Source organism: Anarhichas minor, unplaced genomic scaffold (assembly GCF_050575085.1).
Source record: "Anarhichas minor isolate MPS153535 unplaced genomic scaffold, ASM5057508v1 ptg000045l, whole genome shotgun sequence".
NCBI lineage: Eukaryota > Metazoa > Chordata > Actinopteri > Perciformes > Anarhichadidae > Anarhichas > Anarhichas minor.
Genome location: NW_027466491.1, coordinates 9,683,708 through 9,706,503, shown reverse-complemented (window position 1 = coordinate 9,706,503; position 22,796 = coordinate 9,683,708). Strand labels below are relative to the sequence as shown.

At 43.2% G+C, this 22,796-nt stretch overlaps 2 protein-coding genes across 10 annotated transcripts in view; both read right to left on the bottom strand.

The window, feature by feature from the left end:
- The window catches only part of usp6nl (USP6 N-terminal like), a 56,984-nt gene extending 49,830 nt beyond the window's left edge, over positions 1 to 7,154 (bottom strand). For 3 of the 5 annotated variants that reach the window (XM_076111469.1, XM_076111472.1, XM_076111471.1), the window contains exons 1-2: positions 6,971 to 7,154; positions 571 to 677 (exon numbers count right to left, since the gene is read on the bottom strand). Coding sequence is in view for 1 of the 5 variants with exons in the window: in XM_076111470.1 (XP_075967585.1) it covers positions 571 to 574 (4 nt within the window). In the remaining 4 variants the exon portion in view is untranslated. The remainder of the gene's footprint in view (positions 1 to 570; positions 678 to 6,970) is intronic. The other 2 variants (XM_076111470.1, XM_076111475.1) reach the window with 2 other exon arrangements.
- A 15,177-nt stretch (positions 7,155 to 22,331) lies between these two features.
- Positions 22,332 to 22,796, bottom strand: part of celf2 (cugbp, Elav-like family member 2) — a 166,247-nt gene continuing 165,782 nt past the window's right edge. For all 5 annotated transcript variants that reach the window (XM_076111480.1, XM_076111476.1, XM_076111477.1 and 2 more), the window contains one exon: positions 22,332 to 22,469. The gene's annotated coding sequence lies outside the window, so the exon portion shown is untranslated. The remainder of the gene's footprint in view (positions 22,470 to 22,796) is intronic.

Sequence of the window (22,796 nt, the reverse complement as noted above, 5' to 3'; positions counted from 1 at the left end):
GAGGGATGCAGCACTCCGCTCCTCCGTGCCATATGTTTCTGCCATCGGGGGGGAGGATGGAGGAGGGGGGGGCAGGTTGGAGGTGCAAAGGGAGGCAGATCAAGTGTATTGATGCTACATCTTAAACACTGCATTACAACATGCGTCTGTGCAATACTGCAACCATTTATCACCGGAATATGAGAGCATAGTGTTCCCAACAAGAGATGAGAATATGTGGAAAAATGTGCAGCCACCGGTGGGACATCTTCTCCACTCACAAGACACCAAACAAAACCATTCAGGTGGACTCACAAACTAGATCTGAGCCACTGAAACAACCCCGGCAACCGATCCAGCATGAGAACAGCAACTCAAAGCGTCTTCAGCTGCAGTTCCTCTGAACGCCGCCTCCAAAAAACAACTCTGACTGAAACGTGTCTGGTCTTTAGTCTCTGGTCAGACTGAACACAAAAGCAGAATCATAATTTCCTGCAAGATGCATCACAACAAAGCAGCCAAAGTGGACGAGAGCACTCGTGAAAAGACAGTTTTTGACGAATAAATAATCAAAAGAAATGAAGGACTTACTCATGGTGGGAGTCCAGGGGTGGGGGGCCGGTAGAGGCCCAGGTAGGGCGGGGCTTTGGACAGGTGAGGTTATTCTCCACTGGGTCTTTCCTCGAGGCACTCATGACCTGCAGAGAAAACCAAAGATACAATATTAAAATCACGTGTTTATACAGAAATATTGGCAAAATCTAGCTTCTAAAATGTTAAAAAGCTGCTTTTTTAACATCGTAAACCAAATATTTATGGGTTTCAGACAAAACAAGATATTTTAAGTCATCCTCTTGGGCTTTGGGGAACTGTGACGGACATTTTATAGACAAACGATGAATTTTAAAAACACTTATTGATAAAGAAATCCCTCCATTCAGATGTCACTGAAATGGACAAATAGTGTCTTAAAAAACTGATGAAGGATGTGGGCCTGCTCACTAACATTTACACTGGGAGAGAAATGGCAGGGCACCGGGCGGGTGAATGAACAGCCTTGGTTTGTGAGTGTGTGTGAGAGTGTGTGTGTGTGTGTGTGTGTCTGTGAATCCACCCATTCCAGATCACCCGGGTCTTTGGACTAAATAACAGTAATCGGAGGATACTATGCAGTAATAATGGGTAGTTTGATCGCCCTCCAGATGCTTACTGGACGAGGATGAGCAGGGAGGGGCGGACAGGAAGTAGGAGGGTGGGGTGGGGTGGGGGTGGGGGGGGGTCGAGGGGGGGAATGATGTTGCCATGAGCACGACTACTGCAGATGTTGGTGGATCCAACATCCTCCAGGGCTGCGAGCGAAAAACCAGCACAGGTCAGCAGAATGCTTCAGCGGCAGAGGAAGTGACAAATAAGCAGCCGAGCAGCGATTCATTCATCCAACAGGTGGGAGGGGGGGGGGGGGGGGGGGAGAGACAGACACAGAGATAGAGAGAGAGAGAGAGAAAGATGGAGAGACAGAGAGACAGACAGAGAGAGAGACAGAGAGAGAGCGAGATGATTCTGCCTCGTGGGCTTTGTTGTCTCCATTGTTGTCACCGACATTGAATTTTACGATCGAGGTTTAGAGGGTTGAAACTATTTAGCAGAGTTAAAGAGCAGCTGTGGGCCAGAGGTTTGTAACAGAAGAAGAGCATCTGGCTGCTGTGTCTCTTTATCATCATTTTTAGAATAACATGTGAATTATTTACACCATAAAATGACAGAAAATAGAGAACAAATGTAATTTAATTCCCCAGAACTACTGGTGACGTCTTCAAATCATTGTTCGACCAACCGTCCAAAACCCAAAAGATATTCAATTAAGAGAACAAACACAAAACAAATCCTCATAGACGACTCTTAGACCGCCATGGTAGAGACCTGTCAATCACTGTGTAGCCCCGCCCTAAAGCATCCCCTGCTTTATGGTCTGTTTGACTCTAAATGGACCATAATGTACTAAATGAACATCATGCTGTATTGAAGAAGACTTGAAACTAGAGATTGAGACCATAAACTCATGTTTACAATGTTTACTGAGGTAATAAATCAAGAGAGAAGTAGAGTCATTTTCTCATAGACGTCTATACACCCAGAGGAGTCGCCCCCTGGTGGACACTAGAGAGAATGCAGCTTTAACACATGAAGCACTGACTTCCTTTTTCAGGTCAAGTTTGGTTTGTAGTTGCTGTAGTGGAGACACGCGTCACCACAGCTTGGTTTGGCATGAAGCGGCTAAAGAGGACCGTGGAAAAACCCTATTAGCTCGGAGGCTGTGACCCGGGATTAGATCCACCATATGGTCCACCTCTGTCCCCGATCTGAGACCAGTTATCAGGACTGACGCTAGCAGAGCTGCAGTCTGATCCGGCCAATCACACAATTATCTTGTTTTCATAATCGTTTGAAGTTAAATCGTAATTTATAATAACATTCGATGAATCCCCCGGCCCTAAAACTCTCATTTTTGAGCAGCTTCGATGTAAAATCTTTTCACAACGGCCTTCAAAACACACACACACACGCACACACACGCATACGCACACGCGCACACACACACACACACACACACACACGCACACAAACATCTGTCAAACCACAATGCTACTCGAAAACAATAAAAATAAAACAAACCCTCTTTTGTTCTGTGTCGTAAAACTCAGCAGGCCGGCAGCTGTGTGACCGCGGTTCTGGTTAAAGAGTAACCGTGTAAACCTCAGACCGGTTAGACCTCGCTGACGACACGACAACAGTCCAAACTGAGTCATTTATCCCACAGCGGCCTTCGTAAACACACACGAGACAAGAGAATAGTTAGCCAATGCAGTTCTCTACCCCTCACACACACACACACACACACGGTGGTGTGTGTTGCTGCTCTGAAGCCGGGCATTGAAAGAGAGCCTGCAGGGATCAGTGGCCAATAAAGACTGGCAGCAGCAGCCCTGTGCCAAGGCCTGGATGGCAGTGAGGGAATGCAGAAACCCTCTGTGTGTGTGGACTACATCTGGGTGGGCTGCCTGCCTTGTGAATGGAGTCAAATTCCGCTGCTCTTTACTGGAAGACTTCATCTGACCTGCAAATTCGGGGAAGCTGCAGGTTTCACAAAGCTACATTTGAGACTTTTGCAGCCTTTATTTTTATTTTGACGCGCCCAGATCGAGAAAACAAACTATATGATTCTACTTGCAGTTAATCACCGTGTGTGTTCTCACCAGGAGGCAACCTCCAATCCTGCCGAGTGAAACCGATGCTAAAGCGTCTTAAACCTGCATTCTCTCTAATGTCCACCAGGGGGCGACTCCTCTGGTTGTATAGAAGTCTATGAGAAGATGACTCTACTTCTCTCTTGATTTATTACCTCAGTAAACATTGTAAACATGAGTTTATGGTCTCAATCTCTAGTTTCAAGTCTTCTTCAACACAGCATGATGTTCATTTAGTACATTATGGTCCATTTAGAGTCAAACAGACCATAAAGCAGGGGATGCTTTAGGGCGGGGCTACACGGTGATTGACAGGTCTCTACGTCACTCCTCCTCAGTCCAGATATGGTCACTTCTGTTTATTTTAAAAACACCAGCAGCACCTCTAAAATCACAACCTGCTGCTTTCCCACAGTTTCTGTACAGATGAAACAATTCAGATGTTCATCAGTAAACCTTTAGGTGCTGCGTTAGCTGTTTCCAGTTTTCCTGTTTCTGGTACTGATTCTAATCTGCGTCCTAAATAGTGACGCTAAAGTCTAAAAGAGACATTTTCTGTCTTTTTCGGGGGCTGCAGGCCCCATAGAGGACTCACATTTAAGGTATAAAATGATAAAAACAGATAAAAGCTTATAAAGCTGCGAGAGACAAGAGAGAAAACCCAGTTAAGTCTCTTTTGTTGCTATGTTACAGACATTCAGTCAGACAAAACCTGCACCAGCCTCACAAATAAACTGCCTTTTCAACACACACACACACACACACACACACACACACACACACACACACACACACACACACACACACACACACACACACACACACACACACACACACACACACACACACACACACACACTTGTTTCTGGAGAGGCTCTGTAACGGAGCAGAAGAAGGAGATGAACTAATTTGTGGTTGTTGACCCCGACGACTGCGGGGCTTTTTCCATTTCCTCTCTGTCACTGAGCCTCGGATCCAACAGCAGCTCACAAGTCAGCGCCGGGGAACCGTCACACATTTTATATTCGTTCTTTGCATTAATACATAGAAGCAGCTGTGTGCATATCCAATACTGCATTTACTGTATGCAAGGGGCAGGAGAGCAAGAACAGAATTTAAAGCTTAATAAGTGAGTAAAAACGATGGTTAGTTGCAGCTGTAGACACACATATATGTCAGCGAATGCATCCCGTGATGTCTAAATGCTGCATTACAGACCGACAGTGACAAAAAACTACATCATGTGGAGAAATAACTCCTATTAGGAGGGTGCAACTGTGCCTCACATTCACCGGGTCTCTAAAAGACGCCACGCAGTGAATAGAAAGTCAGCGGGAGGTTGAGTGTTTAAAAGGTCAAGTGTTCACCACGGTGTGGCATGAAGTCTCGTCACATCTTTAACCTTAAAAACGCTGCAGCGCTGAGCTTTTATCTCGCTGCAAAAAGGTCCAACAGTGAGGTCACTTCATGCCACCAACTCTTGTAGAGCAACGACCTGAAAACAAATCAGATTTCACGACATTTGCTTCTACAAAATCTGCACGGAAACAAAAAGCGTTTGCACTCGCAATGTAAATGTACATTATGGTTTTTGCGTGTTCCAGAGATGCTTAAAAATCCAATTAATTTAGCTGTCGTCAAATAGTCTGACCCCGACACATCCTGACATGCTGCTCATTTCATCAACACCAGAAAAAACAACCTTAACTCAGACTTTAGAACATTTAGAATAAGAAATGTGATCAATGATATGAGGGACGGGAGCCTGCAGGAGATAACAAACCTGATTTTTATTGATAAAACTTGATTTCATTCCAGTTTGTGGTTGTTTTGATAGATACTGGAGGTGAAATATCATCCTCCACTTACTCCAACACTCTAGTCCTGCAGGTGGACTACATATATCTAGGTTTAGTGTCTTTAAAACTACATTTCAGCCACAGTGGTACATGCTAAATACCACATACTACTACACACGCCTTGTGTTTTCAAACTGTAAAGCCCCTGTCTGCGTTAAGCCTCATTATCCTGAAGCGGGACAGGAAAAGACACACCATTGTCAAGACACACGGGAAAGACACACCATTGTCAAGTCTGCAAAATTAAAATATACGACTTCCTTCCAAAATTTTCAAAATAAAATCACAATTTTCCTTAGAGAGGCCTATATTAATATAATGAAGTGACTTACTTGGATGTTTTTTTTCCACAACAACCCATTGTTGTCATAGCTATATAGAAATGGTCAGACCTGCACTGTTTTTAAGCCTTAAGGCACTCTAATCAGGGCATTACAGCTGTATTGTGTAGATGAGCACTACATGCAGTTTAATCTATATTTACAAAGTACTTTTGTACTCTTACTTAAATATTTTTTTTCACTTTGTACACTGATAAAATAATATGGTGGTTACATTCATTCTATGGCTTTTATTCATCACTTTTATCCCTAAAACTTATTTTGCAACGCTTTTATTTTGAAATGAGTTCACCTTATATCCGGTTTTTCTTTCAGATCTGTACTACTTAACGCACCTTGCTCCGAAAGGTAACTCTCACGTGAGGAAGGAAATAACATACAGAGCTCAACTTTCCTAAACACGAACACTGAACCAACCGGCAACCACGCGACCTTGTTTACATCTACATATTTTCGGGTTTTACAAACAAACTCGAGCTCCTCGGTTCATTTTAACAGTACAAATTCAGCCGCAGCGGCTCCGGAGCTCATCAAAGTGAGTGACAGGCGGTGGCAGCCAATCGGAAGCCTCGGAGCTCGCGGCTACAGCCAATGGGAGGCCGTGATTGGTGCTCGGGCCGCATTTACGCCGTTGCGGGAGGCTACCTCGGGGGTTTCGACCATGTTAAGTTGTAAACATTCAGGCGAAACACAACCGGAACTAAAGCGACTTCACATTCAAAATAAAAGACTGAGGAGGCACTTTAGACATTCATACAAGCAAAACAATTGTTAAAAATAAAATTACGAGTTTTACTGTATATATTAAGGCATCAGCGTTCACATGTCTATTTAAATATTCTAAAGATTACATTTTAAAAGAGGGTTATTTTATTTTTTTTAATTATGTTTTAAGATAATATCTCTTTCCTTCCGTCCACTTTGAGCTGCACATATTTGCATGTGAAATACTTCACCAAATTCTATTCAAATTACCATAATGCAAACACTTTTGCTGCCAATAATACTGGTACAACTACCAATAATAATTATTAAGAAGAGGGAAGAAAACGAAAAGTAAAGGCCATGAACAGGGCATCTTTTTGGGGATGAATTGATTTACTTTTGTTGTAAATATGAAAGTATATTGACAACCACGATTCTAAGTTATATTCAGCCCCAAAACCTTCACTAGTTTGATTGTAAACAGAAACTTTTATTTTGTAGGACGATACCGGAAGCGCCCTTGTTGTACTCTGCTAGCTTAACGGTGGTGGGTTTGGCTAGGTAGGCCTCGGTGAATACAAATAAGCACAAAGTTTACAATAACAAAAACACCGCGTATCCTCTTTTCGTAAACGTGAAACAACGCGAATAATAAAAAATAAAAAAAAGACGCACAAGAAAGTCCCCCCCCCCCCAAAAAAAACCCAGCGGGACGCCACGGTCCGTTTCACTTTGCTACCGATAAACGAGGAGCTACCGTCATTAAGCTGCACCGCAGTAAACGCTACCGTTCCCTCTGACAGATGCATTTAAAATATTATCCAACAACATGGAAACTCACCTTTGCCCTCGACTCGAACGGGTCCGCTTTATGCTCGATCACATCGCTGCAGGTAGTTCCCCGGATAAAGTGGAGCACGAAACGTCCATGGTCCCGTACCAGGAAGTCCAGAGCACTTCTCAAACTCTCTCTCTCTCCGTGTGTGTGTGTACGTGTGTGTGTGAGAGAGAGAAGCCAGGTAGCAATGCATGCGCCGCCCGCCGGGCTGATCTGACCTCACCGGGTGGATGATGATGATGAAGATGATGATGATGCTGCTGCAGCTGAGTCCAGCCTGCGACATTCCTCACACACCCGACACACTGTTCTTTATTATGATGTTTTATTTGACCAATAATAAATAAGAAAAGTAGATCCTGATAAATAGCTTTAATCAGACAATAATCTCTTGATATAAAAGTATACAAATACAGAAAAATTACTCAGTTTGCTTTTATTTCAGAATTATACATCATATCACTGGATTATGACATCACTTTAATACTGCTGTTGGTAAATGTGTGGTTCTATTTGAATATATTTAGTAGTTTGTGAAATTTGCTTTTTACTTATTTTTATTTATACTTTATTTAACCAGAAAGTATCTTGATATACTGTAGGTAGGAAGATACAAGTAAATACAAGTACTTACTTTTATACCCCTGGTGAGCAATAAAAGTATTAGTATACTAATACATCATGATGTATTAGTTGATTATATACACATATACATACTTGTAATAGTACTTGAGTTAATGTACTAAATATGGTAACACATCATTTCCAGCAACCAAATTGTTCAATTTGACGTTTAAACAAAATATTCCAATTCGAGCATAGTATAAAAATGTATTTACGTACTTATACCGTGAAATCCACACAAAACAAACTAATAAATGAATCATTAGAGAAGTAAACAAGCTGTCAGAACACAGCGGAAAAGGGAGAATTTGCTTATTAACTCACTTAACTCACTATGATACCAATTAAAGTCATGGAAAGTCAAGTCTAAGGCCGGAAAGTTATGAATATATTCCCCAATTTTCCATTATTAAAACTAATATATTAGTCCATCTTTGATCAATATACCTAAGTGGGGCTCAAGTTGCAAACAAATACCAAATGAACCAGATTTAGCCGGCCCGTACACACACATGTTGAGTTTGGAAACATGACTCTCATGAGGAACTCCATGTTGTTTACACAACAACAACATATTCCTCTGTGGGTTGTGTTTGTGATATATCTGCTCTCCAGCAGCTTGAACACGTCTGATTCTCTAGGTTCACACTGACCTCTACAGGCAGCAGACGTGTGTGAACACGAGGAACAGTGGGAGCGAACGGGAGGAACAGTGGGAGCGAACGGGAGGAACAGTGGGAGCGAACGGGAGGAACAGTGGGAGGGAACGGGAGGAACAGTGGGAGCGAACGGGAGGAACAGAACAGTGGGAGCGAACGGGAGGAACAGTGGGAGGGAACGGGAGGAACAGTGGGAGGGAACGGGAGGAACAGTGGGAGGGAACGGGAGGAACAGTGGGAGCGAACGGGAGGAACAGTGGGAGGGAACGGGAGGAACAGTGGGAGCGAACGGGAGGAACAGTGGGAGCGAACGGGAGGAACAGTGGGAGGGAACGGGAGGAACAGTGGGAGCGAACGGGAGGAACAGTGGGAGGGAACGGGAGGAACAGTGGGAGCGAACGGGAGGAACAGTGGGAGCGAACGGGAGGAACAGTGGGAGGGAACGGGAGGAACAGTGGGAGCGAACGGGAGGAGGGATGGAGGGATGGAGGGAAAATAGATCTTTACATTTTTGGCATTTTGTTTTTAGAATTCAAGCAAGTTGGAGATTATGGGAAAGCGAATAAAGACGATGTGGGACAATCACAATAAAGCTCCTGCTGACAGATTAAATGCAATTTATGAAAGAAAAGGAAAGCAGGGCCGTAAAAGAACGTGTAAATTACTAACATTAACTGTGAACAGCCTGCAGATGTTTTACAAATTGGACTGGATTCAAGCTTAAAGATTTAATGCAACTAAGACGTAATGAGAAAGGAAAGGCAGGACGACCACCAGCTGCAGATTTCTGTTAAAAGTTCCGAAAAAGTCTTAAATATGAATTTCCATAACCTGCATGTTTACTGCATAAAGTAGAAGGTGTAGGAAAGGAAAGAGAAGGAAGGAAAGGAGAGGTGCTATGATCACGACAGGGCATTTGTTTGCATTTGATTTTCTCTTTTAAAAAAAACTGTAAACCTTATAAATTAGTTTTTTTTTAGACGTGACAGGAAAAGACCTTAAACAAGAGGCAGAAAAATTGATTTCATGCAACTAAAACATAAATCAAAAGTTCTGAAAAAGTCTTGACTTTCCATAACCTGCATGTTTTCTTGCAGGAAAGGGAAGGTGAAAGGAGTTGGCATTGAAGATTTCCGGTCTTGAGGAGTCTTGGATCTGTCTCTGTGCTCTCCTCTCCAGCACAGAGCTGCAGAGCGCCGTGTTTGACTGAGCTCAGCGGAGCCGGACTCAGTCTGCCGTGTTGTGTTTCACTTCTGTTCCAGCGGCCCTGGAGGAGCCTTCAACACACAGCCAGAGTGCATAATGAGGGCCGGGTGTAGGGCTGCACTGTTTACTTTACAGAGCATACTGTTTATAGAGCGGAGCCGTGGAACCCCCCCTGGCAGACCACTTTATTGACTGCAGGGCGCTCACTGGCTGGCTGGGACTAAACCTGATGCCTTCAAAATGCACCAGCAGCAGATAGAAGAGGACGGGGTCAGCTGAACGTGGAGCCTTTGTACTTTAATGACAAGCAGCTCTTGTTCTATCGAATGCACTTTAAAGTGTCCTGTGGAGGTTCCTTGTCAACAAAAGTCATGAATTCAGTGACTACGTTGCACCAAATATTCCACTATTACATGGCTCATGACATCACATTCTGTTTTGATATTCTGAATCAGGCTTTATTCTAAATGGAGCATTATACGATGAAGATGATATGAAGATATTATTCTCTGGTAGAGTCCTGTCAATCACTGTGTAGCCCCGCCCCTAAAGCATCCCCTGCTTTATGGTCTGTTTGACTCTAAATGGACCATAATGTACTAAATGAACATCATGCTGTATTGAAGAAGACTTGAAACTAGAGATTGAGACCATAAACTCATGTTTACAATGTTTACTGAGGTAATAAATCAAGAGAGAAGTAGAGTCATTTTCTCATAGACTTCTATACAACCAGAGGAGTCGCCCCCTGGTGGACACTAGAGAGAATGCAGCTTTGAGAATGAAGCAGAGATGCCCAGAAGAAAAGCCAACAGTTCTGCTCGGAAGGAGAAACACACCTACGTTTAAACATTATAAAGACTTGGATATCAACAGCTTTCTCTGGACGTGCACAAATATCACAACGCCGACCTCTTGAAGAAGCTGGTTGAAGGAATGAAAGAGGGAGGCTGTGTTCACACGGTGTAAAAACATTGAAAACCCAGAGAAAGCACCGCGTCATGTAAACAGGAACATTAGTGGAATGTTCATTTTCATTAGACACGTAAACAGCTTATTAGGAATATTGTCTTTTTTCAGAATAAGGGCAACAAACCGGATTATTTGGTGCAAGTAAACATAGTTACTCACCGAAATGCATCCTGTATCCTTGAGGCCGGACACGTATAAAACATTTGCAAAGCTGATTTTTAAAAAACACTTTGAACCACATCATCTTCTTCCTTACTTTTCTTCTTCTTCCTTCTGACGGCGTTCCTTTGAGCGTGACCGCCGCCTACTGTCGATTAGCAGAATAGCAGAAAATGGCAGTATTTTGTCTCACTCTGCATGTATTCTGTGGTAGTTTTAAGCAAGTTTCCCTCTGGATGCAAACACAGCTACTGCGAAGAAATGCTGTGTTTCTGGCTCTAAAAACCCTCAAAGATTCAAAATCTTTCTTGTGTAGAAATACAGAGAACAAAGGGCGACTAACAGACCTCTGAAACAAGCGGATAAATTGAATTAAGTTTGACTTTGCAACAAAGGTGCATTCTCTAACGACCGAGTATCGACTCTCTCCGACAACGTCAGACTCAACAAGTCGCCGATTGATTCCTTCATTTGCTGCGCGTTGCGTTCGCTTATTGAACGTGTCCGTCAGCTGTCGAGGACTCCCGTTCCCGCGAATTAGAAGGTAAATCTGAGGAACAGCTAGCGACCAATTTGAATTTAAATCAATAGGCCTCGGTGTGTTTACCGCTCAGCGGCATCACATCCTGCAGCCAATCAGGTGACGGTGATGTAATATGTTTTATAGTCCAGTGCTGCGGACCACTTACCTTGTTAGAGCCACGCATTACGGCTCATTTTGTCATCCTAATGTGTCACGTGACCGTGTTAAGGGGGCAATGAGAGGGGACACGACTCGTGGCTTCGCCCCGCTGCGAGTGTTGATTTCACGGTCTATTAAGCCGGTGATTGTGGCGCCGCCATCTGCAGCAAATTCTACATCAGTTCCACCTACAAGTGCTCAGAGCTGCTGCTCGCTGTGGTGACATTTAGAGAAAACACACAAAGAGGAAGGTGATGAGGAAGTGTGTTACAAGTGAGCCATGACGAAGGCCACTTCCCTGACGATGTAGTGGATAGAGGGGTGTGTGAACAAGGCTGGAAAGTTGGAAGAGTTTTAAGCGCTCGTCAAATGTTCACCAGCATAAGTGTTTCTACATCTGTCCGCGATAAGGAAGCCTTTTTATGTGCAAGTACACTCAGATTTGATATCATAGAGAATAAGAAATGATGCGTGTGTGATAATGTCAGCGCTTGTGCAACACAGGAGGGTTTGTGCAGAGAGTTTGCAGTTCTCGGCAGTCGAGGAAATCAGTGGGGCCCGTTACCACATGCTGCTGTTGTTTGGTGGTAGGCTAAAGCACAGCCTTACGCTTTCAATTCCTTCATGCACTCTAAACACGAGGTACATATTTTCAAAGAGTTTCGATTTGCACCCGGGTGAGAACAGTCACACTGCAGCTATTCAGCTCTTTACACCAGGTTAAATATGCTACCTAGTTTAGCAATAGTTAGCTCGCCAAAGGGCTTCCTGACAGAAAGATTTAGTTTTAGAAAGTTAACATTGTAGCAAAGCTGACAATAACGTTAACCATCAAACTTAATGAATATGAAGATGCAAACACTGTTGTTAACCCGATCAATCAACGTGGGAACACCAGAGAAACTTGCTTCCTGTTTCCACAAACAATGGTGCAGCCACTGAAGAAGTGCTGCAGCTGACGTGGAGGTGTGGCAGCAGGTATCTGTCCCTGGCAGCAGGTATCTGTCCCTGGTAGCAGGTATCTGTCCCTGGTAGCAGGTATCTGTCCCTGGTAGCAGGTATCTGTCCCTGGTAGCAGGTATCTGTCCCTGGTAGCAGATATCTGTCCCTGGCAGCAGGTATCTGTCCCTGGTAGCAGGTATCTGTCCCTGGTAGCAGGTATCTGTCCCTGGCAGCAGGTATCTGTCCCTGGCAGCAGGTATCTGTCCCTGGTAGCAGGTATCTGTCCCTGGTAGCAGGTATCTGTCCCTGGCAGCAGGTATCTGTCCCTGGTAGCAGGTATCTGTCCCTGGCAGCAGGTATCTGTCCCTGGCAGCAGGTATCTGTCCCTGGTAGCAGGTATCTGTCCCTGGTAGCAGGTATCTGTCCCTGGTAGCAGGTATCTGTCCCTGGCAGCAGGTATCTGTCCCTGGTAGCAGGTATCTGTCCCCTCCCGGTCACACTCATCAAACAAGTTGCATGAAAGAAAGAAAAAATACCTCACTGCAGGTGCAACAGGAAGTGACTGAACTACTGTCCCGGTGCACCGGAATAAAATGTCACTTTGAAAGTCTAAAGGGCGTTGGCATGAGCACAGAACACACACACACACACACACACACACACACACACACAGAGATCAAAGCTCAAAAAGACTGATCCGAGATCCGGCATGCCCGGACATCAATGTGGAATAACAGGCCTAATGAAGGGCGAGGTGTACAGAGCTGATCTCATCAAAGAACTTGCTTTTAAACAACACACACACACACACACACACACACACACACACACACACACACACACACACACAGAGGCATCATCCTCAGATGGAGGACATCCTCTTTCACTAGAACATCAGCAGAGCATCGCCTCCAGCGTGTGTTCTGGTCTGGACGTTCTCCTCCGTCAGCACCAGATGGCAGCATCGCATCGAGTAACTGTGGCCGCGCTGAGCCGCTCGCATTGAGTCCATTCGGTTCCTGTGTTTCGTGTGTTTCTCCAGTTCTCCTCCGTGTACCGCCAACAAGCTTAAGCAGCGCATAAGCACAACAATCCGGTGAATATTTGGTGCAACAAAGAGGAATGAGTCACTTCAGTTTTTCAAAGGAACGCAGAAGAAATGTAAAGGACCCCCCCCCCCCCCCCCCCCTCGCAGGCCTTCCTTTGATCAAGACTATAATTTAATTACCTGCATAGCAAACACAGCCTTTATTTAGAATTCCAGTCCCAGTCGCCTTATTTGCTCCGCGGCAAAGTGAATTCAAAGAGAAGTGAAAAAAAATGATAATATTTTTTGAAATAGGTGTAAATGACATCGTGTGATGCATCATAATGATAGAGCAGCTCCATGTGGTCTCAGTCCTCTAATATCACAGCTCTTCAATTCACCAATTGTTGATTTAAAATGGTGCAGATTATATATATTTATATGTGAGTGTCTCCTCTCGTTAAAATAACGTAATAATATAAATTTCACTGACATTAACCAAGAGGCATTTCTACTTTGTTGATCTAAAACGTTTCGTAAGATGTAAACATTTTCTGTTAAAATCTAAATTCTGAAGGAAACATTTTTGCTTTTTATGTATTAAAAACATGGTTGTTGTATTTTGGCACCAGTACTTTGACGGTCCAACTGTTAAAATGTAGTATTTAGCAACACTGTTAGCAAGTCATCTTCAATGGAAGCCCAAACTGTTGACTGACACTTGTCGCTTTTTTCAACACTCAACGAAGCGTCGACTAATCGTGTGTTTTTGTTTCACCGTCTTCCTTTTTCATCTAAACAAAGTCAGCCAGCAATCTGTGTTATTTGCTTCAACAACACTTTGTGACAAATGATTAAATTACTTTTATTTGGTGCTGCAAGAGCAACCAGAAACAAATGTTGTCATTGTACGTTTCTGCAAACTACTTGGATACGTTGAATGATGATGTTTCTGAAATACAAACGAGTTTAATACTACGCACCGTCGTGTTTGAGAGATTTAATAGAAAGCTACTGCGTCTAAATTGTTCAACATTATTGCTTTTCCTGCTTCATCCTTCTTGGTGTTCACCAAACCCCTGATAAGTAATTCACACATTCAGCACGCTTTGCAACCAGGACCTGAATAATTGTGAGGTCAAGAAACTTGGGGGTTTATTCTGGTCATTCAGCCGGAGCTGCTGCTGTATTCCTCTAGACCGGGTTAACAACCGCGTACTGAAGTCCAGCACGCGGTTCATTCAGGGCAGAGGACGCTGCCCTGAATGAACCGCGTCCTTGTAAAAGAGAAGTGGAATCAGATGTGAGAAATGTACGTCTTGGTGTCCTCGGTTGTGGTTATGGCCCTGATGTTGTTGTGACCCTTGACCCCTCTCTGAGGTGACTCAATCAGGGCCGATCTGGTTGCCCTGGCAGAGCTTCATCAGTTAATCTTCATCAGCTCAAATCAAAGGCTTCCTCTACGATCCTGCTCTCCATCCCACTCCCTCAGCTTCTCCGTGGCGCCGGCGAGCGCGGAGCACCCCGCCGAGTTCCTCGCGGGAACGAGGCTTCCACGTGTCCGTCGGGAATGTGACGGATTTAAGACCGTTTGTACTCAACCCCCTGCGGCTCGTCTTGTTTCTACCTCTCGTGAAGGCGTGAAGCCGTGTGGTTTGGTGATTTAAGAGCTTCCTGTATCTTCAAAAAGAACATTGACAGGGTATGAAATAGGCTGCTGATCAACTGCGTAATGCATTCATCTACTCATCACCATTCTTCTGATTCATTGAGCGTGACTCCTCTATTTTCATCTGCAAACAGTGCCTTTGTGTGCGGTGTGTTGATCCGGTATCGCAGCTGTCAATACTCCCTATAAATAGTCTGATTGTGGGATTTATTCATGTGTTATTCAATCGACGCAGCCGAGAGGCTTCATGAAGGTTTTTTTTTTAACTCAAAACAAAATCCGAAAAATAGCAAAAGACCAACTTTGTGGCGCCTGTCAAGGGTACATATTTACTAATATTATAAACGCTGATTCAGAACGGCTTCTTCTTCCGACTCCGAGGAGAATAAAAACGTCGCTGCATCCTTGAATCCTTCTGGACTTTAAAAAAAGAAAATGTTCCAACTTGAAAGAACCTGAGTGCTGCCATTGGCAACGTCAACCTTCAAACATCCACACTCGTCAGATCTGTTTATCCGGAGCATCTGAATGTGTGGACCTTACCTTGAGTCTCAGAGCGATGTGGTCATCTTCAGACAGAACCGCCCGAATCTCTGAAGGCCACTGTGTGTGTGTGTGTGTGTGTGTGTGTAAGCATCAACACGATAGCTTCACACATTCCCTTTACGATCACAAACCACACGTCGGCAATAATAGAGGAGTAATATTATCTATCCACGGGTAGAGGATCCACAGACACGAGGGCAGTTTATTGTAGGCCTTGCCTGAACCTGACAATCAATATTTAATAACGGACTTGGTGGACTGGTGCAGCGATGAAAGGAGAAAGATGCCCTAATGTGCCAGAGAGCACATAATGTAGAGCAACGTGGATGTTTGCAGTGTGAAGTTATAAAGATAAAATATTTACAGCGTTGCCGGTTGTGTTGTTGGTTTAAGGCGAGGGGAACCTTATCAGACCCACGTTGAATGTTCGTTCTTCCAAAAAGAAGCAGCCACGTCTTCCTCATTCCTCTGAGCAAGAGAACCAACAACCTCCTCGATATCCGTGAATGACGGGTGAGAACTTTGACCTTTGACTTCTCTTTCCTCTCTCTCTCTCTCTCTACAGGGGATGCAGCTGTGACGGTGAGACAGAACGGGAGTGGATCGGACACAAAGTGGACATACAGTGGACAGGCCTCGCCCAGGACAGCGTACAGCACAGGAGATGGGGAGGGGGGGGGGGCAAGGCGGGCCGATCCCTGACCAGGGAACACTCTGGGGGGAGCAAAAAGACAGGAAGTGGCTCCCTGATCAGGATCGGCCCTCTTACTGAAAGCATCGGCCAATTCCAGTGTGAGCTAAGCTTCTACTTCAACAGCTGGGAGTAAAAATATATCGTTTTTGAATTCTCAGCTGTATTAAAGAGAGAAAAGAGGCTTTATAATGTAATATAATGTAAATAATGTAAAGAAGACAGAATGAAAAGAAATGCTGCACTTGAAGGATACATTTGACATTTTGGGAAATATTCGCTTGTTGCAGAGAGTTAGACTGACACCACTCTCACGTTTGTGCGGTAAATGTGAAGCTAATATCAGCAGTCGGTTAGCTTAGCTTAACATAACGACTTGAAACGGGGGAAAACAGCTAGCTAAAAGTAACAACGATTAGTGGATTTACACAAATGTTCCGCTTTGAGTTAAACTCTGATAAACCGTTGACCAATAACAAGCCTACTGAGCCGTTCATCTTTATATAACCCCCTCTGCTGCAGCATAAACTGCTACTCCAGCACCACGGATTCATCAATAAACAGCAAGCCTTCACACACGGGATGAGATGTATAGCCTAAGCTACTGTAAGCCATTTTATTGAGCTTTTTCGGCAAATTTGATTTCCCTCTGGATAACAGTGACACAGAGTATATCTCAAGGGCTTTTATTGTGAAGGGTCAGAACAGAAGGAGTAAATCTGGTCAACGTATCCTCACACAACGGTTTCTATGACATCTTACGAAAGGTTACTCCTCATTTTTCGTGCGTTTTCCTACGAAAGTCCTGCAACAGGTGTCAATTTTCCATCGTTATATTAATACGGTCTTTTCAAAATAAACTCCCGCCTTTACAGGAAACAACTTAGTTAGATTTAGGCAACAAAACAACTCAGTTAGGATTATGAAAAGATTGTCTTTTGGGTTAAAATAACTACGAAAGTGCTGTGACAAATAAATCAACGTTGAATGTCGCTAATGACAAAAACAACGATACATCGACATGCGGATTTAATTGCATGAAAACTAAAAAAACGCCCGCGGTTCGTAAAGGCCTTTAGGCTGCAGATATTTCAGAGTAATGTTCGGGACCGTAGATGCTAACGTTATCCGAGTCAGATAAGAATCAACGACATATTCTGCCTCAAATCGCCTGCTGGATAAGACGAGTCGATGGTACGGATCTAAATCTTCGTAAGAAAGTGACTAAGCGTATTTCCCAAAATGGCGAACTTTTCCTTTAAGCTAAGACAGCTGATGCTTCTCTTTCCTGGTCAATCTTTGGCTCCCAGCATGTTGGCCGTTATTTTTTCTCGAACTGTCACACGGCGACTTGGGCTCCACAGTAATATACATACACACACTTCGATGTATATTTACTGTGTTTGAGTGAGAACAGCATAGTGAGTTGTCACTGGGGGTGGAGTCAACTTTACTATGTGGTCAAATAAACCAACAAAAAAACAAACGTGAACACGACGGGGAGGGAAAGATAGAAATGAGAGAGAGAGACTTATGAAAGAAAGAGAGAAGAGGGGAAGAGGAGAGAATGGCAGGGAGAGGTGGTGAAACAGTACAACGTCAGACTGGAACATAACAACACAGAGAGAGACAAGTATTAGGAAAAATGGTTTAATATAGGAGACAGAAGCAAAAAACTGCATCACACAAGAACATACGTTTACAAAAATAATTCTGACTGCTTCAGCTACACAGTTAGTTCACAGAGAAGGACAGAGAAACCGGAGAAATCTAAACAGCTAAAAGCAAAAAGGTTCTAATTAGTTGATCTCTTTATTAAACTAATACATTAATCCACTGAAGGTGACTAAATATTTCTATTCCTTCTTTTTCTATAATTGTCTTATCGTGTAGACGGCACAATACAGAAGTCAAATGAAACTTACCGCTTTTGTATAGACAAACTTGCTAGAACTATTTAAAAAGCAAAAAAGAAAAGATCTGACACTCACCTACCCTCTGTTTTTTCGGGGGGGGAAATAAAGGAAAAGAAAGAAAGAAAGAGAACGAAGGCAGAAAGAAAGAACAACACTCACGTGAGGAAAAAGAAGTGAAAGAAATAAGGCCAAAGATCTTCTAGAAAATCTTATATGAAAAGCCAACTTCCTTGATGCCAGCTAGAAATCATACTCGGGGACCAGTCAGGGTCGGGCCACACCACCAGGCCAGACAGAGCTTTTTCTAAGATTTTTTTGTTTTTTGTTGTATCCTTTAATCTCCAGTATAAAAAATTCCACTGGTACAAAATGCATAAGTACAATCAGTTGTAGAAATAGGAAAGCCTGCATTTTTTTGTACTTTTTAAATCCCATCCAGCGACAGATTTCGAAGTGTTGTCAAACAAACAAACATCACGCTTTTACAGGATCCACTGAGATGCATCGACTTTGGCTTCTCTCAAGACAAGAACTTGGAAACTACTGAAAACCTTTTTTTTTTTTTTCTTCTTGAGAATCAAACGAAACAAAAAAACAAACAAAAGAATTTGGATAATTTCTACAGACAACAAGCTCTTTTTTTTTTTTTTTTTTTACGGCACGGAAAGAGAGAAAACACACAAAACATTTTTTTGCCTCAAAAAACTCGACATAAGCCATAATGCAAAGAAACGACAAGTTTTTTTTTTTTTCCTTTCAGATTTCATTGTTTGATAAATAGCACTTAAGATAATTAAGAAAGAAGGAGAACAGAGAAGTGAACAAGTGACAAGATAGAGAGATTACAACGAGCATCGGCGACGACAGCCCCCGAGGCGAGCCGCTCCACAGGGACCAACGTTTCTACGACCCTCTTGTGCTTCGAAAACATTGAAACAAAGACAAGATGCTTCACGTCAGGCTGTGTGAGATTTGGCAACGTGGTTTTGTTTTTGTTTTTTTGGGGGGGGGGGGGGGGGGGGGGGACACACAGTCAGCCGTGTGAAGTAGCGTGCCGACAGCACAGATTACACGAAGCCTCCGCACGCAAAACGATTAAAAAAGGTCAATGCGAAGTTGTGCGAGGTGACGATGCGATGCAGCGGGTTCTTACTGGTCCGTTGACTCTGCTTTCATACAGGTAGTTATGGCTGTTCTGTGGCTCATGTTGTGTACTGCATTTAGAAAAAGAAAAGTCTGCTGGCCTCCCTCCATGAGATCGCATAAAGTTTGGTATTTTTGGGTGAAAGCCGCATCGCCTTCATCTCGGCTGTTGTTGTTCCCGCCCCCGTGTGGACCTGCGGACGTGACCCCCTTCCTCTCCAAAACCCACAAGTGCTTTTTTAAATTTCCCCCGGCTCTATTCCAATAAGACGTCTCTCCTTGTTTCTAATAACCGCCGGTTAGCCTCGGAGACAACAACCAGACGGAGAGCGCCATCCTTCAACAACAACAAAAAAACGGCAGTTTTTCGGCCTTTCTGCTCTGTCCGATCCGACGGAAAAATGGCGGAAGATCGACAAAACCCCCCCAGACTTTGACACGTGGGAGGTTAACGGCACACGAACGTGAACCCGGACTTGGCACACATCACTGACTGACAACATCTTCTACTCTTTATAATACTGGTACAACGCTCCCTGGTTAAGGCGACTGGTGAGCTTCTGTAGAAAATAATGCTGCCTTTTTTGTATTTTTTTTGCAGACCGTAAACTAGGCTTTCAGGGAGGGGGGTGGGGGGGGGGGGGGTGGGGGGGGGGGGGGGGGGGGGGGGGCAGTTGAATAGACTTGACAACACTGTGCCATGTAAACGGCTCGACTATGAGAATGTCAATAACACACTTTGGCATCTAAACATGATTTTGGCCCATCACACCACAAAGACTGGAGAAGTATGGAGAAGTCTTACAATCACTTTAAAAAATGAAAACGTCAAAGAATGAGTTGAGAAATAAAAGAAACGAGTAAAAACCGTCCCGACGGCGGCGTGTGCTTTTCTTTATTCTCTTTCCTCCAGAGATCGAGGCCCGTTTGTGGTTCTTGCCCTGCGCTTACATCATGACAAGCGAAGCTCGTCCGAGGTGATCGCGAGGACACAAAAGTAACGATCCTCGCCGCCCGAGACCAAAAAACAAACATGGCCGCCGGCTACGACTCAGACATGTTTTCGGAAAAAAAACAACGATAAGAGGGTTCTGAGAAATAAGGCTTTGGCGTATGACTCTCACCTCGCCGAGGAGCGCGACAGCGTGCGAGAAGACAATCAAAACGATGAACACACTGAAGCCTGATGTCTGTGCGCGCGAGATACTAATAGAGAGAGAACAGGAGTGCAAAGATTCGTGGTAAGGCTTTGATGAATAAAATGGCTGTACAAATGGCTAAAAATATCAGTGCGCGAGTCCCGTCTTTTTGTTTCTTTTAAAGTGTGTGTGTGCACGCTGGCGGGGGAGGGGGAGGGGGGGTGTAGACGGTCGCTGTGGAGGCGTTCACACTCAGGGGCTCTCATGCACAACAAGAAAGTAAACTGTGAGGTCTGCACGAGAATGTGTGTGTGTGGTGTGTGCGTGTATATAGATATATATATATATATATATGACACATGGGCACTTTTTTTTTTTCCTTTGTTTTTGTTTTTTTACATCTTTACAAAGAAAAAAAAGCAAACATGACATTTTCAGGCAACAAGACCACAGAATAGCAAGTTAACAAACTCTTTTTTTAAATCTATATTTTTAAATATGAGGGATCCATACAAAACACTTATAATAAAATACCCATGTTATCAAATAATTTCACAAGAAGTACACTGACGCGCTAGGCAGGAAGTACCTTCAGAGTTTGGCACTGAACTCCACTGATCTTGTCTTTTTTTCTTTATAAGACATTTTGCCGAACAACAAAACACATCTAAATATTTGTTTCCCACGAGAGAAATAAAATAATAATGACATTGATGCTTCACAAGCTGACATTATATATATATATATATAGATATATTTATATTTATATATATTTTTTCGGAATTTTATATAGCTAATTAACCAACAAGAAATTTAGCAAATAGGGACACTCCTTAAAAAAACCCCAAAAAGAAGAAACAAAAAGAAAAGAAACAACAAAGTAACTATTATAGTAATATGAAAGGCTTTGTCTATTGTTCAAGTAAACTGATTTTTTAGTCTTCTCTTGAAAAACATGAGACATTTAAGACCGTTAGACTTGTGATGAAACCACAACTAAACTCACGAGAAGCACCGACGTTAACGCAGGTTTACAGGTATCTTAGTATTGTTGTTTTTTTTCCTCTATACATTTAAACAGTAGAAAATATAGGTCATTTCATCATGTGCATTTAAACCACGGATTGTCTATCTGTGAGTCAGTTCAGCAAAAGGTGACACAAGTAGGTAGCATTTCTCCCACCCAAACAGGGCAAATGTCTTTTTTTTATTTTTACCTTTAAACTACTCTAGAAAAAAGTGGTTCTATATATAGACTTTGAATGAGAAACAGAGCCACTTAAAATGGCCTTATCAAAAAACTTTACACTGCCTGAAAAATGTAAAAACCATTGGAGAGCTCTGAGAGAGTCTAATATTGATCAGACAGCTTTTATTCAAAACTGTTTGGAAGTAGTCTTATTTTTCAGAGGAAACTGGCGCGGGCTGCTTCTGGGCCGGCACTCGGGGTTTTTTTCCGTCGGCGCCAGAAGCAAGATGGACGCGCCAGTTCCTGTCGTGAACTTTCAAGTTTACTTTAAATGAAGAAGAAAAGAAAAGAAAAGAAAAACTGACAGAAAGAAGAAGAAGAAGAAGAAGAAGAAGAAACAAAAAAAGTTGCAGGAACACATAGTGTATGGAAATCACTTTGCCACAGGTTGTTGTTTTTTTCCTCCAAAAAGAACATTTGTTTTTCCATAAAAATCTCAGTCTTTTCTGTGTTTTTCATACGAATGCAGCTTTGTATCTTTTTCACATTGATTCATTTTTCTCACCCGCCGCTCCCTTGTTTGTCGCCTCCCTCCCCTCCCTGAAACCCTCCCGGAAAACAGATCTAAATGAGGTCACATGCAAAGAAAACAAAACAACAACAACAGAAAAAATAAAAATAAAAATCCAAAAAGGTTCAATGTTCAAAAAGTCAGTAGGCGGCGAAGGAGGAGGAGGAGAACCAGGTTATGATCAGGTGAGCTCGGAAAAGACATCAGAGAAAACAATGACGGGGGAGGAGGACGACGATGACACTTTGTTTTTTTGGTGGGGATTTTTTTTGTTTGTTTTCGTTTTAAAAGTTTGTTTGTTTTTTTTTGGACGCCACGGAGACATGCTAGGCAAACGATGAGCTAACAGGCATGGAGATGGGTTGTTCTAAAAGGGGGAAAGAAAAAACAGGGGAGAGGAGAGAGTTACACACAGAGAGCCAGAGCACCACACCACTACAGCATTTTGTTTTTCTAAAAAAATCAGGAGAAACAACAACAACAACAAACAACAACAAACAAACAACAATGCAAACCGGCAGAACACCACTCACTGATTTCATTTTTTAAGCTTTGATTTTGTTGTTTTTTTAAATGATATGTTATAGGTATAGGTATACTGACAGGCAATAACAACACACACACAAACACACTCAATCTCACACACACACACACACACACACACACACACACACACACACACACACACACACAC